Below are 23589 nucleotides of genomic sequence, written 5' to 3' on the forward strand. Positions count from 1 at the left end.
AAAAGTTTTAAATTTCTTGGTGTGTTTTTTGACACAAGACTTACATGGAGGGAGCATTTTCAAAAGTAGTAGACAAATGTAAAAGGGTAATGAATTTAATGAGATGTCTTGCTGGAACAGAATGGGGAGCAGATGTTGCTTCTTTGAAGCAAATTTATGTATATTTAATTAGAGCAAGAATTGAATATGGGTGTTTGGTTTATGGATCTGCAGCCAAGTCAGTTTTAGCTGGATTAGATATAGTTCAAGCTAAGGCACTAAGAATATGTACAGGAGCTGTGCGATCTTCCCCAGTGTGTTCTTTGCAGGTAGAAACAGGAGAAATGCCACTCTGTTTGAGAAGACAGCAGCTTCAGGCTAACTATTGGGTTAACTTGATGGGTCAAAAGTGTGATCACCCAGTTAAAGCGACAATTCAGGTAAGCTGGGAGAGAGAGATGGCAAGTCCTCAAAGTTTTGGATGGACAGGGGAGGCATTGGCCCAGGAAATGTCTATACATGATAAGAACTTTTGTCCAGGAGTACTGTGGCCATCAGTTCCTGTATGGCAATTGGAGGTTCCAAAGATTGATTTAGAGATACTTAGGATTAAGTCAGAGAATCCTGAATCAGATTTGGTGCATGAATTTCACTGTCATATAATAGAGAGATATCAGGAGCACATATTTTTACTGATGGTTCAAAAGATCAGGAAACAGGTGCTACAGGAGCAACTTTTGTTGTTCAGAAGTGGAATACCCAAGTTTGTAAGAGAACCTCAAATTTCCTAAGTGTGTTTTCAGTGGAATTATATGCAATCCTGATGGCAGTGCAATGGACTGAGCAGATTCAGAACCATAAAGTGTTGATATGTAGTGACTCTGTGTCAGCTATTAATAGTATGGTAAAGGGACCTCAAAGAGTCGACAAGACCTTGTATATGATATTCTTCTGGCAATTAGAGATGTGAAAAGGAGAGAAGTAGAAATATCATTTGTATGGGTCCCAGCTCATGTAGGTATTGCAACAAATGAAAAGGTTGATAAGTTGGCCAAGGAAGCTGCTCAAAAGGAAACAATAGATATAAACTTAAATCTGTCCAAAGCGGAGGGTAAAAGTATTGTGTGGCAGGGAACAATTTTGAAATGGCAACAGTTCTGGGAGCAAGAAAATAAAGGGAGGCACCTATTCTCTATTTCTAGTAGGGTAACTGATTCAGTTAAGGTTTGTAAAGGAGGAGAGGTTAGACGTAAGGAAGAGGTTATTATTTCTAGAATGAGGATTGGGCATACGTTTCTGAACAGCACTTTATTTATTTTAGGAAAACACCAGAGTGGCTTATGTTCATGTCAAGAACCTGAGACAGTGAATCATGTTTTGTTTTTTTGTAGAAAATATGACCACCAAAGACAAGATCTGCTCAGAGAAATGCGAGTAATTGGTTACTCGCATTTAAGCACAAGGGGAAAGCAGTGTCTTTTTAAATTTCTAAAAGATACTGGATTGTATAATAGGATATAGTGCACTTAGGTGCTAATACCATAGATGGCAGCAATGCAACTTATTGGATGCCGGCTGCCGTAAAACCCCAAAGAAGAAGAAGCGTTCTTCTTTTATCTCTGCCAGTCAGACGACAATTTATTTCTTAAAACTTAAATTCGACGTTTATTTTCTTTTTAGGTGGTATCGAGTGCAGCTGTCAAGCGTTGGATACTCTTAAAAAAAAAGCAAGCTGTCGGTGGAACGAGCTAAACGTTTGCTTTGCATCTTTGGACATTAGGTAACATAGTAAGCTTCGGTCAGTTACTTCAGTGAAGTCAGACCAGCCTGCCTGACAGAAAGAAAATATAGAAAACTTTCATAAAATAATTTAACGCAAAATAAGACCGCACGCGTAAAACATTTCATTTAGGCACATATCTAGCCTGTATCTTGTGAATAGATCGCTGTGTTGTTGTCCTTTCGTTACGAATTACGTGTTTATGCTGCGGCAAGTTAACGTTCTAAACGTTTTTTAAACGTCTTTTGGCGCGAACGTTCGGTCATTCATCGCTCGCGGGACTGTTTATGCATCACTAGAGAATCTGCGGCCAATGCCACCAGCTCAGCAAATCCAAATCTCCAAGACTCATCATTGCTGCAAAAGCAGGCCAGGAGGAGTGCGCTGCTTATCATCAGCTAGCCGCGTCGCATGCCGTACAGCGGTTAGCTTTCACAGGAATCTTTGTTTGTCTTGATGCATGATTTGAATTATTAATTAAAGAACAAGATCAGTAGAAATGTCGGACACGAGTAAAGAGGTTGTGGATCTGGTGTGGGGGAGACCCAGCGGCGGGGGAGTGTCAGCATCTCTATTCCGCAGGTGGTCTCAAGGTAAGCAGTCCCAGTGCCATACAAAAAGACTGTTCTTGATCGGTTTTCTTGATCCCTACCAAAGACTCACGATTACAGAGAGCAGCTTTGACAGTCGCCGAAGCAGCGCGTGAATCGAACCGAAGCAGTGAGTCACGTCATTTTCGCAGCAAACAACGCGTGTGCTTTTACACCAGAATTTGCTGCGACAGAAAATAAAGTTATAAAATGGTTATCATGAGTGAGTTATTGATACGTGTTACTCGACCGATCGTCATGATATCTTATTTACATGATGCAGGTGTAATCTAATGCAGCTGTGTAGAATTATTTAATGTAGTTACAGCCAACACAATAAGCTCTACTCATTTTTAAACATAATTATTTAGTGGAGGACGAGGACGATGTGCCTAAATGTTGTTTCGCACAACAGGACGGTTTGACCACTCGGTTTGGCTCAGGGGTGGACTGGGAAGAGAAAATAATTTTGCACAGCATAGAATAACTATCTATTCGTTCAAACACCAGACAAAACGTTTGTGTTTAATATTTTACTCACAAAAAGTACGCACTTCCAATATGTTAACTCATCATCTTGACCAACAGCAAGGTACAGCATCCCACATTTTTCCTTTTTTTTTTTATAAAAAAAAAAAAAAAATGTATTAATGCTTCTAAAAAGTTGAGAGGAGTCGAGCACTTTAATACAAATGTCTTTCAATACAAGGCAAGTTTTTAATTTATCGACTACACGTGCTGTCGCGTGCATTTGTTTACATTTGGCAACACTCAGCTCTATATGGATATTGCTGTTAACCGCTTAGACCTGCTCTCAGTTTAATAGTATAAAAAAGGTCTGTTTTGTTTGTTTAAATCTATGACTTAAATGATAAAACTGGATGTCTGCTTATAGATATATTAGTTGAAGTCAGAAGTTTACATGCACTTAGGTTGAAGTCATTAAAAAAAATTTTCTAAACACCACAGATTTAATATTAGCAAACTATAGTTTTGACATGAGTAATTTTTCCCGAAATTGTTTACATGACCTGAAAGGCTGCTCAGCAAGGAAGAAGACACTGTTCTAAAACTGACATAAAAAGCTAGACTAAAGTTTGCAAGTGCACATGGGGACAAAGATATTACATTTTGGAGAAATGTCCTCTGGTCTAATGAAACAAAAATCTTAACTGTTTGGCCAAAATGACCATCGTTATGTTTGGAGGGAAAAGGGTGAGGCTTGCAAGCTGAACACCACCATTCCAACCATGAATCATGGGGATGGCAGCCTCATTTTGTGGGGGTGCTTTGCTGCAGGAGGGACTGGTGCACTTCACAAAATAGATGGCATCATGAGGAAGGAAAATTATGTGGATATATTGAAGCAACATCTCAGACATCAGCCAGGAAGTTAAAGCTTGGTTGCAAATGGTCTTCCAAATGGACAATGACCCCAAGCATGCCTCCAAAGTTGTGGCAAAATGGCTTAAGGACAACAAAGTCAAGGTATTGGAGATAGAAAACTTGTGAGCAGATCTGAAAAAGTGTGTGATGCACCAGTTCTGTCTGTAGGAATGGGTTGAAATTGCAGAAACTTATTGTGAGAAGCTTTTGGAAGGCTACCCAAAACATTTGTCCCAAGTTAAACAATTTAAAGGCAATGCTACCAAATACTAACAAACTGACTTCAATATATATATATATATATATATATATATATATATATATATATATAAAACATTTGCACTGCTTCTCTCCGGGTTCAGCATGTGGTGTAAAACAGCTGTTACTAATGCTGACTCAAATTTAGCCCAGTTTTACTTGTATTGTAATAATTTCAGCACTAGTCCAAATCCATATCCATATTACTTCACCTCAGTTAGGCCTACGTGATGAATTGACAAAAATGATGACTTGATTGTTGTGTGTTTATTGCATTTATTTCTGCAGGTTTTGTCTTTTGTGAGTCAGAACGCAGTGCACTGGAGCAGTTTGAAGGCGGGCCATGTGCTGTCATCGCACCTGTGCAGGTATTCACCTGTTTTCCATCAAGCCATATTATTTCAGTGTCTATTCAGATCATGTTTAAAAGCAGTAAATTCTACATCCATGTCTTTGCATAGTTCTAATCAAAAAACTGCATTGTTGTGATATAATCTATATAGTCTTGAAGGACAGTCATTACTTTTTCCATCACAACTGCTGCTGCTTGATTGTATTCTTACTGGATATCATAACCTATTCTCAAACTCATTTTATCTTTGAGAATTTCACTTAAGAGGAAGTAGCCACTACTGTAGTCCCTATTCAAATGCTGTCTGAATAGATATGGATGTGTTGATGTATGCTTTACTGTCAGCTTGAGATTGTGTCTGGTTAAGTGTAACCCTAATGAACAGTTCTTTTGTGTATCTAATCCTTTAGGCTTTCCTGTTGAAGAATATTCTGTTTAACACTGAAGGCTCAAACTGGCAGGATATCTCAGGTTTGCTTAGTATTATTTTATAGGGAGTTGTGCCGCCTTTCCACCCTCAAGTGGTCCAATACACTCAGCCAGGCATAGGCCTTATTCCATTAGTGGCGCCTTTGATTTTTGAGAGGAATGAATATGCGGCTGCGATGGATCGACTTAACCTGTCATAAATGACATGCACTGTATAAACCTATCAAAAACTCCTGGATCATATCTAATTTTCAACTCATGTTGTCTGTAGCTTTTTTTTTTTTTCTGCTGAAATGTCTTGGAAATATTATTATTTTTTTCAGTGTTCTGTCCACGGAATGATCCAGAAAAACATTAAGCAACTGTACAACAACACATTGAAAAGAATGTATATCTATCCCTCACAGCCTCATTGTCATTTCTGTCAAAAAAATTACACTGCTCTGAATAAATTCTATTTAAGAGCATCTCAAACAGCATTTAGGCTAGACTGATAATCTCAACCTACCAATCCTGTTCAATTTCCTGTTCACAGGTTCAGAACCCATGTTATTAGCTTTTTAATTGTGTTGCTTTAAAGGTGCACTCAGTTTATATATATATATATATATATATATATATATATATACACACACACACACACACACTCACCTAAAGGATTATTAGGAACACCATACTAATACTGTGTTTGACCCCCTTTCGCCTTCAGAGCTGCCTTAATTCTACATGGCATTGATTCAACAAGGTGAAATGTTGGCCCATATTGATAGGATAGCATCTTGCATTTGATGGAGATTTGTGCGATGCACATCCAGGGCACGAAGCTCCCGTTCCACCACATCCCAAAGATGCTCTATTGGGTTGAGATCTGGTGACTGTGGGGGCCATTTTAGTACAGTGAACTCATTGTCATGTTCAAGAAACCAATTTGAAATGATTCCAGCTTTGTGACATGGTGCATTATCCTGCTGGAAGTAGCTATCAGAGGATGGGTACATGGTGGCCATAAAGGGATGGACATGGTCAGAAACAATATTCAGGTAGACCGTGGCATTTAAACGATGCCCAATTGGCACTAAGGGGCCTAAAGTGTGCCAAGAAAACATCCCCCACACCATTACACCACCACCACCAGCCTGCACAGTGGTAACAAGGCATGATGGATCCATGTTCTCATTCTGTTTACGCCAAATTCTGACTCTACCATCTGAATGTCTCAACAGAAATCGAGACTCATCAGACCAGGCAACATTTTTCCAGTCTTCAACTGTCCAATTTTGGTGAGCTCTTGCAAATTGTAGCCTCTTTTTCCTATTTGTAGTGGAGATGAGTGGTACCCGGTGGGGTCTTCTGCTGTTGTAGCCCATCCGCCTCAAGGTTGTGCGTGTTGTGCCTTCACAAATGCTTTGCTGCATACCTCGGTTGTAACGAGTGGTTATTTCAGGCAAAGTTGCTCTTCTATCAGCTTGAATCAGTCGGCCCATTCTCCTCTGACCTCTAGCATCAACAAGGCATTTTCAGCCCACAGGACTGCCGCGATACTGGATGTTTTTCCTTTTCACACCATTCTTTGTAAACCCTAGAAATGGTTGTGCGTGAAAATCCCAGTAACTGAGCAGATTGTGAAATACTCAGACCGGCCCGTCTGGCACCAACAACCATGCCACGCTCAAAATTGCTTAAATCACCTTTCTTTCCCATTCTGACATTCAGTTTGGAGTTCAGGAGATTGTCTTGACCAGGACCACACCCCTAAATGCATTGAAGCAACTGCCATGTGATTGGTTGATTAGATAATTGCATTAATGAGAAATTGAACAGGTGTTCCTAATAATCCTTTAGGTGAGTGTATATATATATGTATAATGCTTGTCATCTTGCATTTACACTGACACCTAAAGGTCTGGATGCAGTATCATTCAAATTGAATAGTTTTCAGTTACAGATGCCATTGTAGAAATGTACTATTCACAGTCAGCCAAGATGAATTTAATCCATGAGTAAAATTTCCAAATAACAGGGCGGCTATAGAGAATAAGCCAGTAGTATTCGGCTAGTCATGTGATTCTAAAATGGCTTCCTCCATGAGGGGACACGTAGAAAATAATAAGAGTACCGATATGACTGGAGTCTTTATCTCATATCAGTGGTTATGACTTTTATACATATGTTTCAAAATCACAATACATTTCTTAGGGAAAGTCTAAAATCTTTTAAATGAGGAATAAATTACTGAGTGTCCTTGGCATTTTATGTTGAAATATGCCAACTATGCTAGTTGCCAATTTTATACATGTTTATACACAATACAACGATATGTTATTGAATATATATTATGTATTTTAAATGCACATAATCCTTATTCTTATTACAGGCAAATATACTTTTAATGTTCCAGAAGCAGGAAAAGTGGCATTCCAAAGTAACAACTTCATAATTAGAATTTGCAATTCTAAAAGTAACATTCCTTATCATCTGTAATGCTATTTCAACAGCTGTCTTTTGTCAGATTGTAAAAGACAGTTTTGATTTCAGATGAAAAAGCATTGTGTCAGGTTTACTGGATTGTTGTGTTATAGGTGAAGTGAATTGTGTCATTTTCTTCTCCTCCAATCAACTCCTCACTCTGGTGTGTTGATCTTATTTGACATTCTTTCATAATTTATGCCCTCATAATAATGTAGTGTGTGTATAGTGTTGGGTAGATTACTTCTGAATTATAATATGGAACCGATTACAAATTATGTGACTAACTAGTCTGGGATTACATTTTAAAATAATATAATCTGATCACTTTTGGATTTCTTTTGTAAATTTACATAATTTTGCATAAATGCATGAAAAAAAACTAACTTTACTTTTAACAGATAAGAGTATGAGAATTTCTTTTGTGTGAGTGTGTTATTTGCTATTTGTGTGCTTCTGAGTGAAATAAATAAGGCACTTAAAATGTTTTTACTCAGGCAATTTTGGCATTATAAATGCCATCCATGTGTGGGAAAAGATCAGAGCTGCGTTTCCCAAAAGAATCGCAAGCTTAAGTTTATCTTAGAGACCACTGGCGTCAATGGTTTCCACGATCTACTTAGTCTCACAATGCTTTTGGAAAATGCAGCCCAGGCCAGTAATAAATTTGAATCAACATAAAACAAAAGCACAAATTCCCCCTCCCTCCCCCATCCATGTATTTGATGCCTCTTAGAAATCGTGATGCACACAAAAATTTTGCATAGTGAGGATGTCTTCAAAAATAATGGCATAAATAGTTTTAATTTATCATTTTATGTCATACAAAATCCAGTAAACATAAAGCTAAATCAATATTCGGTGTGACCATCATTGCCTTTAAAACCACCAATTCTACTAGGTACACTTGGACAGAGTCTTTTTTGGTTGTTGGCAGATAGGACTCACCAAGCTTCTTGGATAATTCACCACAGTTCTTCTACCTATTTAGGCTGTCTCAATGGCTTCTGTCTCTTTATTTAATCTCAGACTGACACGATGTTCAGTGGGGGGCTTTGTGGGATCCATGTTGCTGGGCTCCCTGTTCTTCTATTCTAATCTTTTCTATTTGCAAAAGTAATGTTTGGGAGGCTAACATTTATATTTCCTATTGACACACTAAAGCTGAAGATATAAATAACATATTAAGACAAATGCTTTTGTGAAACATCTTATGTGCCTTAGACTTTTCACAGTACGGTATGTGCTGTGTTTGTATACACAGAGGAAGAGCAACGGACAGACCTGTGCTCTACTCTCAGTGAAATCCTGGAGTCAGCCTGCCTCAATAAGACACAGGCCTTTCACCTGGCCACCTGGCCTCATGCCAAGACCACGGACAGCTCTGACGTCACTGACAGCCACCCAGAGCCCGAGTCAAGTCAGCCTACTGACACACCAAGTAAGAGAAACATTAGTTCTTAATGTTGTACAGATAACTGAACCAAGTCAAATGCCACCATTTTAATAATACTGAACACTAATACTTAATATTTTGTGTATTTAAACAATGAAACGATGCATTGTTTGTAATATGCTTTTGATAGTGAATTTTTAATTCAGAATATCTGACACAGTGTGATATTTCAGTGTATTGTAAACTTACTGAGATATGTGTGTTCTCATTAACAGTGTTTGTCAATCTTACACAAAATTACCTTTGGACTTCTATGTCTTAAGTGTCTTGTAAATTGAGTTTGTGTTTTTGCATGCTGTGTGTATAGCTGCTTTGGCTGCTGAGGAGCTTGGCTTTGAGAGGTTTCACAGTGTCGTACAGTAAGTGCACAAACTCACTTCACGTTGGATTTGTATTCGAATTTATTAATTTTTTCCTCTGTGCCTTCAACGTGAAAAACGGTTCTACTCTTCCTGAAACAAATCTGCACGTTTCTGGCTGAAAACTCAAATCATGTACATGTTTGATGTTCATACCTTCATGTAGGATTCCATCATAAAAAGCTGGTAAAATATTGAAAGGCAGTGCTGCATAAGTAGCCAACTGCATAGTTAAATCGGGCCCTGTCTAAAAAGATCTAGGACACATCTGTCAGTTATTTATTTTATTCATAGTTATCACATGACTGTTCAACCCGTATTTTCATTTGGACAAGATCCTTACTGGATGTACAATCACATTGTGGTCTCTAATTCCTCAGAAAAAGGTCTCTCAGGACTGGTGCCGAGCTGAGAGAGGCTGTGTTGTCACTGTATGACACTTGGAGGAACAAATTTGGGGTTCTGCTATTTCTGTACTCTGTCATACTTACAAAGGTATTCCACACTTTGTCATACTTTACATGTACTACTCACATGAGGACATTAGCTGAGAACAGACAAAGGAACGAATAGATCTTTATGGCAATATGTTTTTGAAAATTTCCTTTAAACATGTGATTAAAAATTTGCTTCAATGAGATTGCATGGGAAACCAGTATCATCTAAATTTGAAGTGCGCTCTGGATTCCTATCCTCATGACATTCATCAGCCATGCTCATATGTGTAAGTGGGTGCTTACTCTGACTTCAGCGCTTTTTTTTTAGGGGATTGAAAACATAAAGAATGAGATAGAAGACACTTCTGAACCTCTGATTGACCCTGTGTATGGCCATGGCAGGTAAAATGCTGGTATTTATTAATGTATTCTTTGATCAGGTACGTAACTGTACATTGTAGCAGTTTTTAGGATAACTGCACCAAAGATCATTTACCATGAGTCTGATGTCTGCTTCGCTATTTCCAATTCTCGAGATCTCAAACTTTAGTAAGTTTTCCTGGACATGTTGTCAGGGTCAAGGTGATGTTCCTTCAGTGCTGTATACTGGTGTCATGGATCGATACAAGAATCGGGAATCACAATTTTAGGCTGTGCACAAAAAAAAAGATCACGGCAGAAACTTCATTAAGTAAAAAGATTATTTTTATAGAGTTTGCTCTCAAAGTCTGAGCATCCAGATGCTCGACTTTCAAAGGATGACCTTCAGTGTGGTTTGCTTTTGATTCAGAAACTTTGGATTTAGTGGAACAATAAAGGGTGTCAAGGGTGTCAGTGGAACAATAAAGGGTGTCAGTCTACTTTTAAACCATTAAACTGAATTTGTTTAGTTGTAATATTGGTTTATAACTCTGCACATAGTACATTAAACTCAAAGTCTAAAGCTTGTTTATTCAGCTTAAATTTATATTTACAGTGAAGAGATGTTGACTGTTCTGTGTTTACCATATACTAATACAATTCTTTATTTCCATCTTTTTAGCCAGAGTCTTATTAACCTACTGGTGACAGGCCATGCTGTGTCAAATGTGTGGGACGGTGATAGAGAATGTTCTGGAATGAGTAAGATTCAATGAATATCATTCAGCTAATTTAATATTTATTAGCTCATTGAACTCATTCTGTTGTCATTTTCTTTATCATTTTCTCATAACTTTCAAGCCACAGTAGTTTGTCTATTGCTCTGCTATTGCAGACCTGACCACCTGGTGGTATCATTATCTAGCATTTTGGTCCATCTTTGGCACACGTGTTTGGCCTGCTAAAAAAGTTTTACAGCATTAAGTTTATTATGTTTTAATGAGTAAAATATATTCAAATGTGTATTTTATGATATTGACAGACCTTTTCTGTTATATCTTCTCTCCTAGTGCTTCATGGCATCCATCAGCAAGCCTCTGTTGGATTCCTTACACTAATGGAGTCACTGCGCTATTGCAAGGTGCATATATTCTCTTATTCACAGGAGCTCACAGCAACTTCATTACATTATTATGTGGTATTGGTGGTGTTCCCATTGACTGCAGTGTTGATAAATCCAAGATCATTGTTAGCATGTGCTGTGTGAAAGATTCTAAAGGCGGGTGCACACTACGATTTATGATAGTCCTTTACGATTGTTGCTTGTCAGACTGTACAATATGAACACATTGATATCGACAGGGCACACTGCGCAACGTTATGTCAGACTGCACGATATACATCGTAGCCGACTGTAGTCCCAATCATCCCAATCATTGAACGTGACTCACATTACGGGAGTGTTGCGAAATGGTGAAATGTGCCCACCACGGAGGTGCATTTTTTTTTCTCTCTCTCTGAAAGTTAGGACATCAGCATTTCCGTTGCTCCAATACCACTCCATCACAAGCATAGGCTAACATTTTCAAGAAAGATGGATTTTTTCAAATAAGATGACTAGATCACAAATACAGAAAATTACAGATGTTGAGAATGAACATGTTTGCAGTATGTAGCCTACAGTAATAATGAGCTACCTCATGCAAATATCATTGTGGAAATAAAATTAATCACAAACTTCCCCGTTCATATTGGTGACAACAAAAATAATTTATTAAAGCTGATAATATATCAGGCTTGCAAATTCCCTATGGATGATGCACAAACATGACTCATAAATACTTACCAGTATAAATTGTTCAATCTTTCTATTTTATTTTATTTCTTCATTAATAAGTGTTGGGAATCTTTAAAATCGTAATTAAAATAACATTGTAAAGAAAATGCATGATAAATGTGGAGGGAAAAAAAATTCGAAAATGCAATTTATTTATTTTCATTTTGTAACCTAATCTTTGTATTTATTTAATTCAGATAATAATGCTTTCATGTTGCTGACATGTTACACTTTTCTCAAGTATTTTCAGCTTATTTATTTATTAAAACTTTTTATATATAAAATGAAAACAAGAAAGAACATTGAAAGTGCTTGAGTAGTGCTGGTTTGACACACACACACACACACACACACACACACACGTGTCCTGAGTTGCATTCCATCAATATGTGCACCTTGCAACGAGAGGGGCGAACGTGCTTGATCTTCTTTACTCTAACGTCCCAGGTGCATACCGGGCGGAGCCCTGCCCCACCTCAGCTACTCAGACCACATCTCTGTTATGTTAATTCCAGCATACAGACCGCTTGTCAGACGCACAAAACCGCTTCAGAAGCAGGTGAAAACCTGGCCAGCAGGAGCCATCTCTGCTCTTCAGGACTGTTTTGAGTGTACTGACTGGCACATGTTCAGAAAATGCACAGTCACTTCCAGGACAGCGGTGACACGCGGTGCATGTGGCAGGGCATCCAGGCCATCATCAACTACAGGACAACATCAGTTGCCGGTGTCAAAGATGCTTCCCTTCCAGATGCGCTGAACAACTTCTACGCTCTGTTTGAAGTGCAGAATGACGTGGTGGCGAGGAAGACCACCCCTCCTCCCAATGACCAGGTGCTCTGTCTTACCACGGCGGATGTGAGGAAAACTCTACGTAGAGTCAACCCACGGAAGGCTGCTGGACCAGACAACATTCCTGGCAGAGTGCTCAGAGGATGTGTAGACCAGCTAGCAGATGTTCTTACCGACATCTTCAACATCTCTCTGAGCAGCGCTGTCGTTCCAACGTGCTTCAAGGCCACCACCGCCACCACCATCATCCCCATGGCAAAGAAGTCTTTAGTGTCCTGCCTCAACGACTACCGTCCCGTCGCACTCACACCAATCATCATGAAGTGCTTTGAGAGGCTCGTCATGAGGCACATTAAGACCCAGCTGCCCCCTCACTAGACCCACTGCAATTTGCGTACCATTCAACGGACGACACCATCGCCAAAACCCTCCATCTGGCCCTCACCCACCTAGACAAAAAGGACTCATACGTTCGAATGCTGTTCATAGACTTCAGCTCAGCATTCAACACAATCATTCCTCAGCACCTGATTGGAAAGCTGAACCTGCTGGGCCTGGACACCTCCCTCTGCAACTGGATCCTGGACTTCCTGACTTGGAGACCTCAGTCAGTCCGGATCGGAAACAGCATCTCCACCACCACCACACTGAGCACGGGGGCCCCTCAGGGCTGTGTGCTCAGTCCACTGCTGTTCACTCTGCTGACTCACGACTGTGCAGCAATGCACAGCTCGAACCACATCGCCAAGTTCGCCGATGACACGACCGTGGTGGGTCTCATCAGCAAGAACGACGAGTTGGCATACAGAGAGAAGGTGCAGCGGCTAACGGACTGGTGTAGAGCCAACTGAATGTAGACAAAACAAAAGAGATGGTTGTTGACTTTAGGAGAGCACAGGGTGAGCACTCTCCGCTGAACATCGACGGCTCCTCTGTGGAAATCGTCAAGAGCACCAAATTCCTTGCTGTTCACCTGGTGGAGAACCTCACCTGGTCCCTCAACACCAGCTCTATTACCAAGAAAGCCCAGCAGCGTCTCTACTTTCTTTGAAGGCTGAGGAAAGCACATCTCCCACACCCCATACTCACTACATTCTATAGAGGGACTATTGAGAGCAGCCTGAGCAGCTGCATCACTGCCTGGTTTGGGACTTGCACCGTTTCGGACCGCAAAGCCCTGCAGAGGATAGTGAGGACAGCTGAGAAGATCATCGGGGTATCTCTTCCCTCCATCAAAGACATTTACAAAAAACACTGTATCCACAAGCAACCAGCATTGTGGACGACCCCACACACCCCTCACACAAACTCTTTACCCTCCTGCCGTCTGGCAAGAGGTACCAAAGCATTCGGGCCCACACGGCCAGACTGTGTAACAGCTTCTTCCCCCAAGCCATCAGACTCCTCAATACTCAGAGACTGGTTTGACACACACACACACACACACACACACACGTGTCCTGAGTTGCACTTGAATTACTGTCACTTTATAACTGTCTGCTACCTCAATAACTGCTATAGAACATTATCTCATAGTATGTTATGTTTATGTTTTTAGAAACCGTCATCTTTTTGCAGTCCACTGTCCAGAGTGAACTGCTGTGAAACAAATGCTATCCATCATGTCTCATTTATGGGGAACTGATGTCATTGTTTGTGATTTAATCAAAAAGTGATTTCATCAAAAAGTTTCTCTTTTGCCAGTACCTTAAAATAAAGGTCATTGCATGAAGTATGTCATCTATATACATGATAGAACATAAACAACTGAAAGTACTTTGAGGTTTGTGTGACAGTCAAATTATGTTTCCAAACAAAATTCTACTAAAAACTGCCTTTGTTAACATTGCAAAGGACAACAACACCGTCTTTTAGGTATACAGATATACAGGTGTAGTGCTTCTTTTTTTACAGAGGCTAAATGCTTCCTTGCTTGCATCTCTTCTAGTGCTAAAGTGGGGAGCATTAGGGAATTCAGCCAACAACACAGGGCACATGCATATCCTGTAGTTTTATGAGCCCGGGCAGAAATGGATGTCTGTATTGTTTTTATCTGGGGAGAATAGAAAGAGCAGAATAGTAATTAAGAGCTGCTTCATTTTAAATGGCAATCACATTGCTAATCAGAGATTCAGGATATGTGCAGTGAGCTGTGTTTGGAGAAGAGGTGTGAAGGAATGTATCGCATCATATTTAGAACCAACTGAGCCCCCATCACAATATTCAACATTTTATTCTGCACACATCTGGAATGCCACCCCACCCAAATCTGCTACCTGTTGAGTGATTTGAGTAGAGTGTGTTAGTGGTTTCAGTATTTGGATGCACTGCTAGATCTCTGAGCTGTAGGCTGTGTGTGACGCTACACTTTGGACTCTCCGTACTTGATTATTGTTCAAAATTCCCCAGTCTTGTGTTTCATGGGTTAAATTAATGACTCTTCATCTCATTCAGTTTTAATTCGATTTTGATTTGTTTGTGCAGTGTGCAAATGTGCAGCTTATGTACAGTGTGCAGCTCATAAGTTGCATGTTTTAGTGTTTAATAGGATAGCTGCCAACCAGGGAGAAGAAGTGATAAACTTCAACAGCATTTTTGAGCATCATAGGTGCATTCTAATGTTGGGTTTGAATGTTCAGAACATGCCTATGATGCCCTAAAAGGCTTTCTTGTTAGGCAAGTGTGTTGTGTTGTATTGCATTGGATTTGGTACACAGCTATAGACCAACTAGCTGTTAAAAACATTTCCAAAACTGAAGGGCTGATTGAATAATGTTTTTAACCATTAAGTTGTAATTCCTACATGTTACCAATCATATCGCCATGATGGTTCTGGAATGTATCTGGCCTTGCCACCATGGCGTCCATATCAAGATTGGCCCTCAAACCCTGTTTCTGTTTTGCTTTGAAAGGTTGGTGCATTTCTCAAATCTCCAAAGTTCCCTATTTGGATCCTTGGAAGTGAGACACATCTTTCAGTATTCTTCACTAAGGTGAGTTAAGAAAATAAGCTGTTTTCTTCTTTTTCCACACTCTTTTATCTAAAGCAGTCTGGCTGTTTGTTTTCTTTTATTTCATTGTTGAGTGAAGACTCAAAAACACAAGAATGTGCATGCTAATAGATTTAGTGCCCTAGACGTCTTCTGGAAGAGAAAGGAGGAGAAAAGAGATGGGGAGTATGGGATGGATGAGAGGCAGAAAGAGGTTTTTGGACTTATAAGGCATGTAGTGTGGTGTGGCCTGGCTTCAGCCCATGCAGCATGTGGTCAGCTTTTGGCAGTCCGAACTCCGAGAGAGGGAGTGCTGATGTGAGGTGTATTTCAGAGTCTGAGTGGGAATGTCAGTTCATGTAAATTCAGTACGCGTCAGTAAATCTCCTGCAAGTTATAATTGATGCGAGTACTGTTTATGCTGAATCCACAGTCTTCCAGTATTTACATACAGAATTATGCACACATTTCTGCTCCAAAATCTAATTTAACTGTAACAATAAGGGCAAGGAGGATGCGGGAACTGACTGAAAAGTAAACATTACGTTTAATAAGAAACTCAACATAAAACAAAAACAGACTCACATGGCCGTATGAGTCTCTCTCACGAACTGGCATCTCCGGCTCCCCTTTATCTCGCTCTCCCTCCGATTCAGCCTCACGGCCTGGCCACGCCCTCCTCCTCTTCACACAGTCATTTGTTGATAAAAAAATAAATATATTTAATTCTAATCACTCATAGCAAGGATGAGGTAAAGCCATTTGAGTCCTCTCTTGTTAACATGCGCTCATTTACTGATGCTCTTTTCAGAACAGACAGTTTTCTTAAAGAGACAGTACCAGTTTGAGCATTTGTTCAACAAATCAATGTAAATACTTGTAAATAGTACAAACTAGGGCTGGGCAATATGTAAAAAATATTTATTGAGAAATAATATCGTGATATCAATTACGTTGTCAACCCCCAGGCAGAGGGTCAGTGAATATTTTCTTTTTATTGATTTTGCTTTTAAAATTAAATTCATTTATTGAAACACAAAAGACATTTCTAAATTCAAAATGTACTTTAAACAAAACAAAAAAGCTATCAAAATAACAAAGTGGTCAAAAAACGTATATAACCACCTCCCCCAATCCAAATATTTACCACCTCCAATGGCCACATTTGCCATCACGCAAGTATCGGGGAAAGACAACAGGTGGAAAATTACTAATTAAGAACTAAAGACAATTATACATTTAAAGATAATAATAATAATAATAATCGTAATACATAATCCTAATAAATTCCCTTGTGTTCCCAAAAAAAAGTGTGCAGTCTTATAAAATTTGTGTTTGAATTGCATTTTGGTAATACAGTTAATGCTGCCTAAATAAAATAAAATAGAACTAACGTTTTGGTTCAAGGTGAAATTGTCTTTTTAATACAAATATCTATTACTGAACCTGCAGAGTTGCATTCACAATGCATGTTAAGCACAAACTGCCCCTTGGAAATAAAGCAATCTAAACTCTCAGCACCTCCTAAACGCACGGATAATTGATAATTCTTTACTTGCGCTTGTTCCACGAGATACGCTACACGCCTCCTGTAAAAACAGCGAATCAGACATGGGCATTGACGGCTTCTGGATTCAGCCTCATTCGCATTTGGTGGGTGCTAGTTTCACACCCTGGTCTACTGTTAAATATATTTGCAGAGTTCCCAGATCCACGGTTTTGCCGTTTCCCAATATTGTCGTTCATCTGTCAATGAGTATCGCAGTCGGCATCGGGATATATGTAAGATATCATCAATATTGATTTAATTGTCCTATTGCCCAGCCATATTACAAACTGTGCATGTAAACAATAAACATGAAACAAAATATTATATATGCAATATAACATATTTACTGATGGAATACAGGGATTTGTTCATTTTTTTTAAAAGCTTAAATGTGAACAAAATGATCAAACTCAATTATTTTCAAAGTGTATCTAGTTAGAAGGACCCCAGTGTAATTAACAGCACTGTCTGGGACATAATTACTTTCATAAGTAAGTAAAGTGGACATTGTAACTAAAATATTCCCAAATTAATCTATATTGAATTGAATAGAATCGTAATTGGATCAAATCGAGAGCTTGTGAATCGTAATCTAATCTTATCGAATCTAGAGGGTGGGAATCTGCTTTGTACTTTTAAAGCAAAATATTTGTAATGATTCATAATGAATTTACTTCATATAACTTGTATTAATACAACAAATGGAAGAAATGTGGCAAGTCAAATCAGACAAAAAAAATAAATAAATTTTGCTGAGCCAAAAATCATACAAAGCTTTCTGTACTAGCTGCTCTCATACAAAAATTATGCTTGTGGCATATTCTGAATAACTTGTAAATTGCACTTAAATTAAAGTATAATTGCACTTATACAATGATAAATAAGAGTCTTAAGCTTCTGACTTTAAAATAAATCCTGAACATAAAAGAGTATAAACATTTAGCTTTATACCACAATAAAAAGCAGAGGGGAGTCAAAATGTTGACTACCTTTTTATAAATGGCTGACACACTAAGTGGAGGGCAGTACAGTAAACTCTGTAGAACTTAGTAAGACTCTGGGTTTACTTCCAGGTCTGTTTACAGCATATATTGGTATTAAATAAGTGACAGTGCATGACGGTGCAAATGTGTTTAGCTAGTGATGTGCAAGTTCTTGTGTAAGAACAGGAGCTGGTCAACATGTTCAGATGCAAGTGTGCTCCGCTGTGCAGTGACCATATCTCCTGCTGTAGAAAAAACTCTTTCTGCAGAGACACTAGTGCCAGGAATACATAAGTATAATACATAAGTGTGGGGATCGCTGTGTCAGTGTAGTATTTACTAGATGGGATGTTGTATCTCGGCTCCAACGTGCGCAACATACCCCGAAAGGTTTTCAACAACCGAGTAAGGACTCAAATCCTTGGCAATAAATATTGCAATCGAATTTGTAATTCTCTTAGCCTTTTCGGAGCTGGGTGGAAGCTTTGACATCGGTGCTCGATTGTTATCTGGTTCGCAGCTACAACCGGCAGTTTATTTTCTTCCTCCGGGTGGAAAAGTTTAATATGGGTTTTCATGTTTGTCGTGTTTCCAAAATATTTTTTTTTTTTAGTTTGACACAACTTGCGTACAATGTGGCTGTTTGTCTAACTCATGTTTATCTTCGTCTTCATAAAATCCAAAGTGCTTCCATACACTTGCTTTTAATCCCGAGGGAGCAGGTCGAATTTCCTGCTAAGCCATCTCGTGTTAAGTGCATGCCAAAAGACTGTCCGGGCGCTGAAGTTGCACACTTACGAGGTGCGTCTTTTGCGTTCCGTCAACATTACATTAGCAAGAAACATTCATAAAATCCATGCTTGACGTTTGTGAAACATTTACATTTATGCATTTGGCAGACGCTTTTATCCAAAGCGACTTACAGAGCCCTTTTTACAGGGACAATCCCCCTGGAGCAACCTGGAGTTAAGTGCCTTGCTCAAGGACACAATTGTGGTGGCTGTGGGGATCGAACCAGCATCCTTCTGATTACCAGTTATGTGCTTAGACCACTACACCACCATCTAAGAATCCATTTTTCCTGCCACCCCTAATCAATATCCAGCCCTAGTTACCAGTATGTTACTAAGGTTTTCTGTGTGGTTTTCAGGACATTGCTAGGTGATTACTTAATGGCCTAAATCAAGTTTTGTTTCTTGTGTTTGAATGGAGTGTGAAGTGTAGTGTTCCACACACCCTAATGGTATGTGTCCACTGGTGCGTAGTGAGTGAAGGTGAGGTTTCATTTTTAATTAATTCCTATGGAAGTCATGTGTCAAATTAAATGTCTTCTTTCAGCTGAACAGCTCTAATTATAATAATATAAAAATTATTATATATATAAGCTAAAGTTATTTTGGTTTTTTTCATATCAAACGACATTAGCATGTTGAATTGTTTTTATTAATTTTTTTTGCAAAATATTTTCAACTTGTATCTGGACTTTAAAGGATTCAGATCTCTTTTTTTTTGTTAAATTTATTTGTAAGATATCGTCTCACTTTTCATTCACACAGTTATTTTTTTGGAACCCATTCAACTTAAATATTATTATCATTTGTAAAAAATAATAATAGTTATATATCGTAATATATCTCAATCGTGCACCTTTAACTTTTTAACCCTCCAGTAAGTCTGTAATTAGCTTAATCAAATTCTGGTAAAATGGGCCTCCAGTACCAGTCTAAGTGTTAGACTTTTTACATCTGAGATGTTGTTCGTGAGTAGCATTCAGATATGGCGCACCGCTGTAAAGGCTTAAAATAGCTGCGTGTGTGTGTGTGTCAACAGAGCAACGACATTCATTAACGCGCTGGAGCTGTGCGTGCATTTAATATATTTTACTTCTGTGATTCACAGAGCTATCGCATGTCTTCAAGTGGTTTTGAATCAAATGCACGAGTCATATGAACTACTTTAATTGTGTTTTATGGTTCTTTTTTTGTCATTTTTCTTTTTTAGCTTGACCGTAACGAACATGACTAACACACAGTATCTGATTTGGATCTGGCTCGTTGGACCGATACCCGATCCGTTTAAAAGCTTCAGTATCAGATACCAATCCAGGTATTGGATGGGTGCATCCCTAACCGTGACATTATTTCACAGAACCCATTCAAACAAATTTCCCTTAATCAATTCTTAAAATCAGCCAAATTCGTCCCCAAAATTAACTTCCGGGAATTAACTGCGGCCTCCACTCTGTTTTCTCCCCCTGTTTTCTGACCCGTCTTGTACCAAACGTTGGTGGATGGAGGTTTGAGAACAGCCAGAATCCACCAAAGCTTGATCTGTGTCCCCCTGGGTACTCACCGATATCCAAGAAGAAGACCTTCCTAGGCAGGCAGGAAACCTGGGCATTGGACCGCCCAGCCTTCTGGGGCAGCAATGGGATGGAAATTGGATGGGTGGAAGCAGGGTTTGGGGGTAGGAGAGAGAGACTCCAAATCACTGCTTCCCGGAAATGCAGCCATGTAGTCCTTGGTCAGCTGAATCGCTTGATGGCGCTGGACCCCCACTGCCATCCTCGGGGCAGCTGGGGGGTGAACCGTTCCAGCACCACCTTGTCCTCTATTTCCTGGGTGCTGCGGGTTTCCCCCGCCAGCAACCATTTCCGGCAGGCATCCCGGAGCTGCTTTGCGAAGGTGAACAGGCAGCCGTGTTTGCCCAGCTTAAGGGCGCGTAAGTGCTGTCGGCTTTGTTCGGTGGTCAAAAACAGCGACAAAACGGCGAGCGCCCAGTGGCAGCCTGCAGCTGTACGGCTGTACGCACTGTGCATATCATGAGTGCTCCAACTGACCTGATAAACATTTACTCTCAGAATATTTCACTAATCATGAAATGTGTCCCGTATTCTTGTTGGCTCTTTAAAAGAACTAGTAATGCCCAATTTGTGAATTAATAATTCTTTTGAGTTGGTTCTTTTCAGTGAATTGGCCAAACGGGCTTGCAAAATGGTCTGAATTGATTTGTGATTCAGTACAATTCGTTCAGAGTGCTCTCACTGAATCATTTGAAGCAGTTTTTCACACAGTTTTTCACAAATACTTTTTTTAAAGTCTTTTTGAAAGATAACTTAGAAACTTCAGCTAGTGCTGTGTCATGTGAACAATGGGCTGTACAAACTGAACGTGTTTTTGCATTCGCTCGTGCTGTTTTCCATATAATTATTCGCTATATGGATGTCTTTTGACAACTGTATCACGTTGACGGTGTTTTTAGCCTCTCTCACGGGAGCGCAGTATATAACGCAGAAAACGATGCTTTAGGATTGGTGACATTACGTAGTTTGTCCAGCAGAGCAAGCTCCGACTCCATTGTTAACAAAGCTGACCCTGAGCTGATGGTGGCTCTGAAGACAGGGCGGAGTTAAGCGGTGTCTTCTCGGTAAGTCGCTAACTATTTTGTGAAATACATACTGAAAAGTTAATAAACAATGACCCCATCATTTTCCCTTTTCAGTATAACTAATATAACGTTAACCCTGTCCCTGACAACCGTGTCACTCATTTCTGTTTGCTCTTAGCCAGCTATAGTTTGTCAGTGCAGTAAGTAATTCAGCAGATTGAAAGGTAAACCTCAGAACAACTTTTTGCAGCTTAGTAGACAACAGTGCGCAGTGGTGGATTATGTCTGTTGAGTGTTGATTTCATGCTACACTGTTACCTAGTTGGTGAGATGCAATACTGGTCCATCTTTTACTCCATGACAATGAGCTCATAGCTAACTTGCTAACCAAATAGCTACTTTCATTGCTTGTCAACTGAGTGGAAGCTAATATGCAAACATTTATTCACCAAACTGTGGTGTTCAAAATTCACAGTACTAGTGATGTCATGGTACCAAAATTTCAGTAGTCTGTACCAATGCCAGTGAAATTTCACGGTACTCGATACCGTTTTCGGTACCAAAGCGAAACACAAAAACAGGTTACTGAACAATCTTTAATTATTTGTTAATTTTATATTAACAAAGTTAACAAAACATTAGCAGCAGAACTAAGAACAAAAATATGGCATTGAACAACACTTGTTTTATAGCAACACAGTGCTATAAAACAAAACCTAAATAAAGAAGCATACAATAAAATGAATAAACCATTTCCAAACTAATGTGCAAAGTGCTCTCTTTTTAATAAAGCTGCATTTTGCCATTTTTCTTCATGATAAGAAACGCATATGGACATATATATATATATATATATATATATATATATATATAGATATATATATATATATATGTATATATATATATGTATAGATAGATAGATAGATATTATGATTAAATAAATTCTAATCTAGCTGCATTAAGTGTGTGCACTCGAGGGATGAGCGTCCCGAGGCAGTCTCTCTCTCAGCCGGGTGCAGTTTCAATCTCTCCCCTTAGATTGGGACATTCGTGCAACTTCTAGAAGAGGCACCGACCACACAGAGAAATGCCAGTTTCTGAGTTTATAGTTATTAACATGATCTGCTTCTGTATAATTTGAACTTGAATAAAGCTATAACGCATTAAATTTGACTGCATTTAAGATGTAACGCTGAGATATTTCCTTTTAAAGAGCTCCGCCTCCGCTTATTCCACAACGGAACATGCTTCTGAATGTACTTTTTTTTTAATAATTCCCTAATACTTTGGGATCTACGTAAATTAAACTGAAAGTTTAGAGTGCATCTGGACAGTGATCTGTGTAATTCTTCCTCCATCAGGCATGAACTGCAGTGTTGCGCTCATGCATCATCGTTACAGATTAATGTGATTTCATGTTACGTTAAATAAGATCGTCGATTTTGTATTTTCGACGATGTTGAAAATGTCGACTAAACATTTCAGCCCTAATGCAAATGATAATATGCTTTTAAACTCACCTGCTTTAGTTGCTTGTATAAATCCAGGTGTCTGTCTTTTCATGTGTTTTTTTTTGTTTTTTACGTTTGATGTGTTTCCTCCTTTCGTCAGAAAATTGCGAAAGCAGCGTTTACAAATAGGTTTTTGCTGAACTATGATGTTTCCCTAACCTATGAATTTCCAAAACTGGCTTTTTCCACTTCTCTTTTCGACAAGATTCAGTTGAGACTCTGCAGCAGCTTTGCTTGCCGCAATCTTTTGCTTGTCGTGAGGGTTCGAAAGTTCCCGAATCGGTACCCCGGTACCTTCACAAATTCTGGAATCGTAAATCATTTTTTGTTTGAGTACAGACTTGGTACCGGAGAACCGGTATTTTTGACAACACTACACAGTACCTCCTTCAACTGAACAATTCCTGTCGTAGCATTTATAAAATGTAATATTCAAAGTCTGGATTTCCACCATTGAATTTTTCCCCTGAACTTGTATTAGCAGAATATGTTGTGACACCTCTGCCACTGGTGTAAATGCTTCTTGATTTACAACCTGCTAATAATTGACTGGCAGCAATATAATCAGCATTTGACTGATACTAAACAGTACTGATGTTTATTTAGATATTTATTTTATAATTATTTATTCTTTATTTTAATGGTCAGCAACTGACTGATTCTTAACATACAATACTGATGTGTTTTA

General features: G+C 39.1%; 1 protein-coding gene across 2 annotated transcripts in view; it reads left to right on the plus strand.

Moving 5' to 3' along the window:
- The first annotated feature begins 1581 nt into the window (after nt 1-1581).
- LOC127658109 (ubiquitin carboxyl-terminal hydrolase MINDY-3) overlaps nt 1582-23589 on the plus strand; it is a 67879-nt gene continuing 45871 nt past the window's right edge. For both annotated transcript variants that reach the window (XR_007972359.1, XM_052147214.1), the window contains exons 1-10: nt 1582-2352; nt 4282-4361; nt 4756-4816; nt 8505-8681; nt 9004-9055; nt 9436-9550; nt 9821-9894; nt 10535-10614; nt 10923-10993; nt 15394-15474. Coding sequence is in view for 1 of the 2 variants with exons in the window: in XM_052147214.1 (XP_052003174.1) it covers nt 2259-2352; nt 4282-4361; nt 4756-4816; nt 8505-8681; nt 9004-9055; nt 9436-9550; nt 9821-9894; nt 10535-10614; nt 10923-10993; nt 15394-15474 (885 nt within the window). In the remaining variant the exon portion in view is untranslated. The remainder of the gene's footprint in view (nt 2353-4281; nt 4362-4755; nt 4817-8504; nt 8682-9003; nt 9056-9435; nt 9551-9820; nt 9895-10534; nt 10615-10922; nt 10994-15393; nt 15475-23589) is intronic.

The sequence above is a fragment of the Xyrauchen texanus genome, chromosome 17 (genome assembly GCF_025860055.1).
Source record: "Xyrauchen texanus isolate HMW12.3.18 chromosome 17, RBS_HiC_50CHRs, whole genome shotgun sequence".
NCBI classification, from domain to species: Eukaryota; Metazoa; Chordata; class Actinopteri; order Cypriniformes; family Catostomidae; genus Xyrauchen; species Xyrauchen texanus.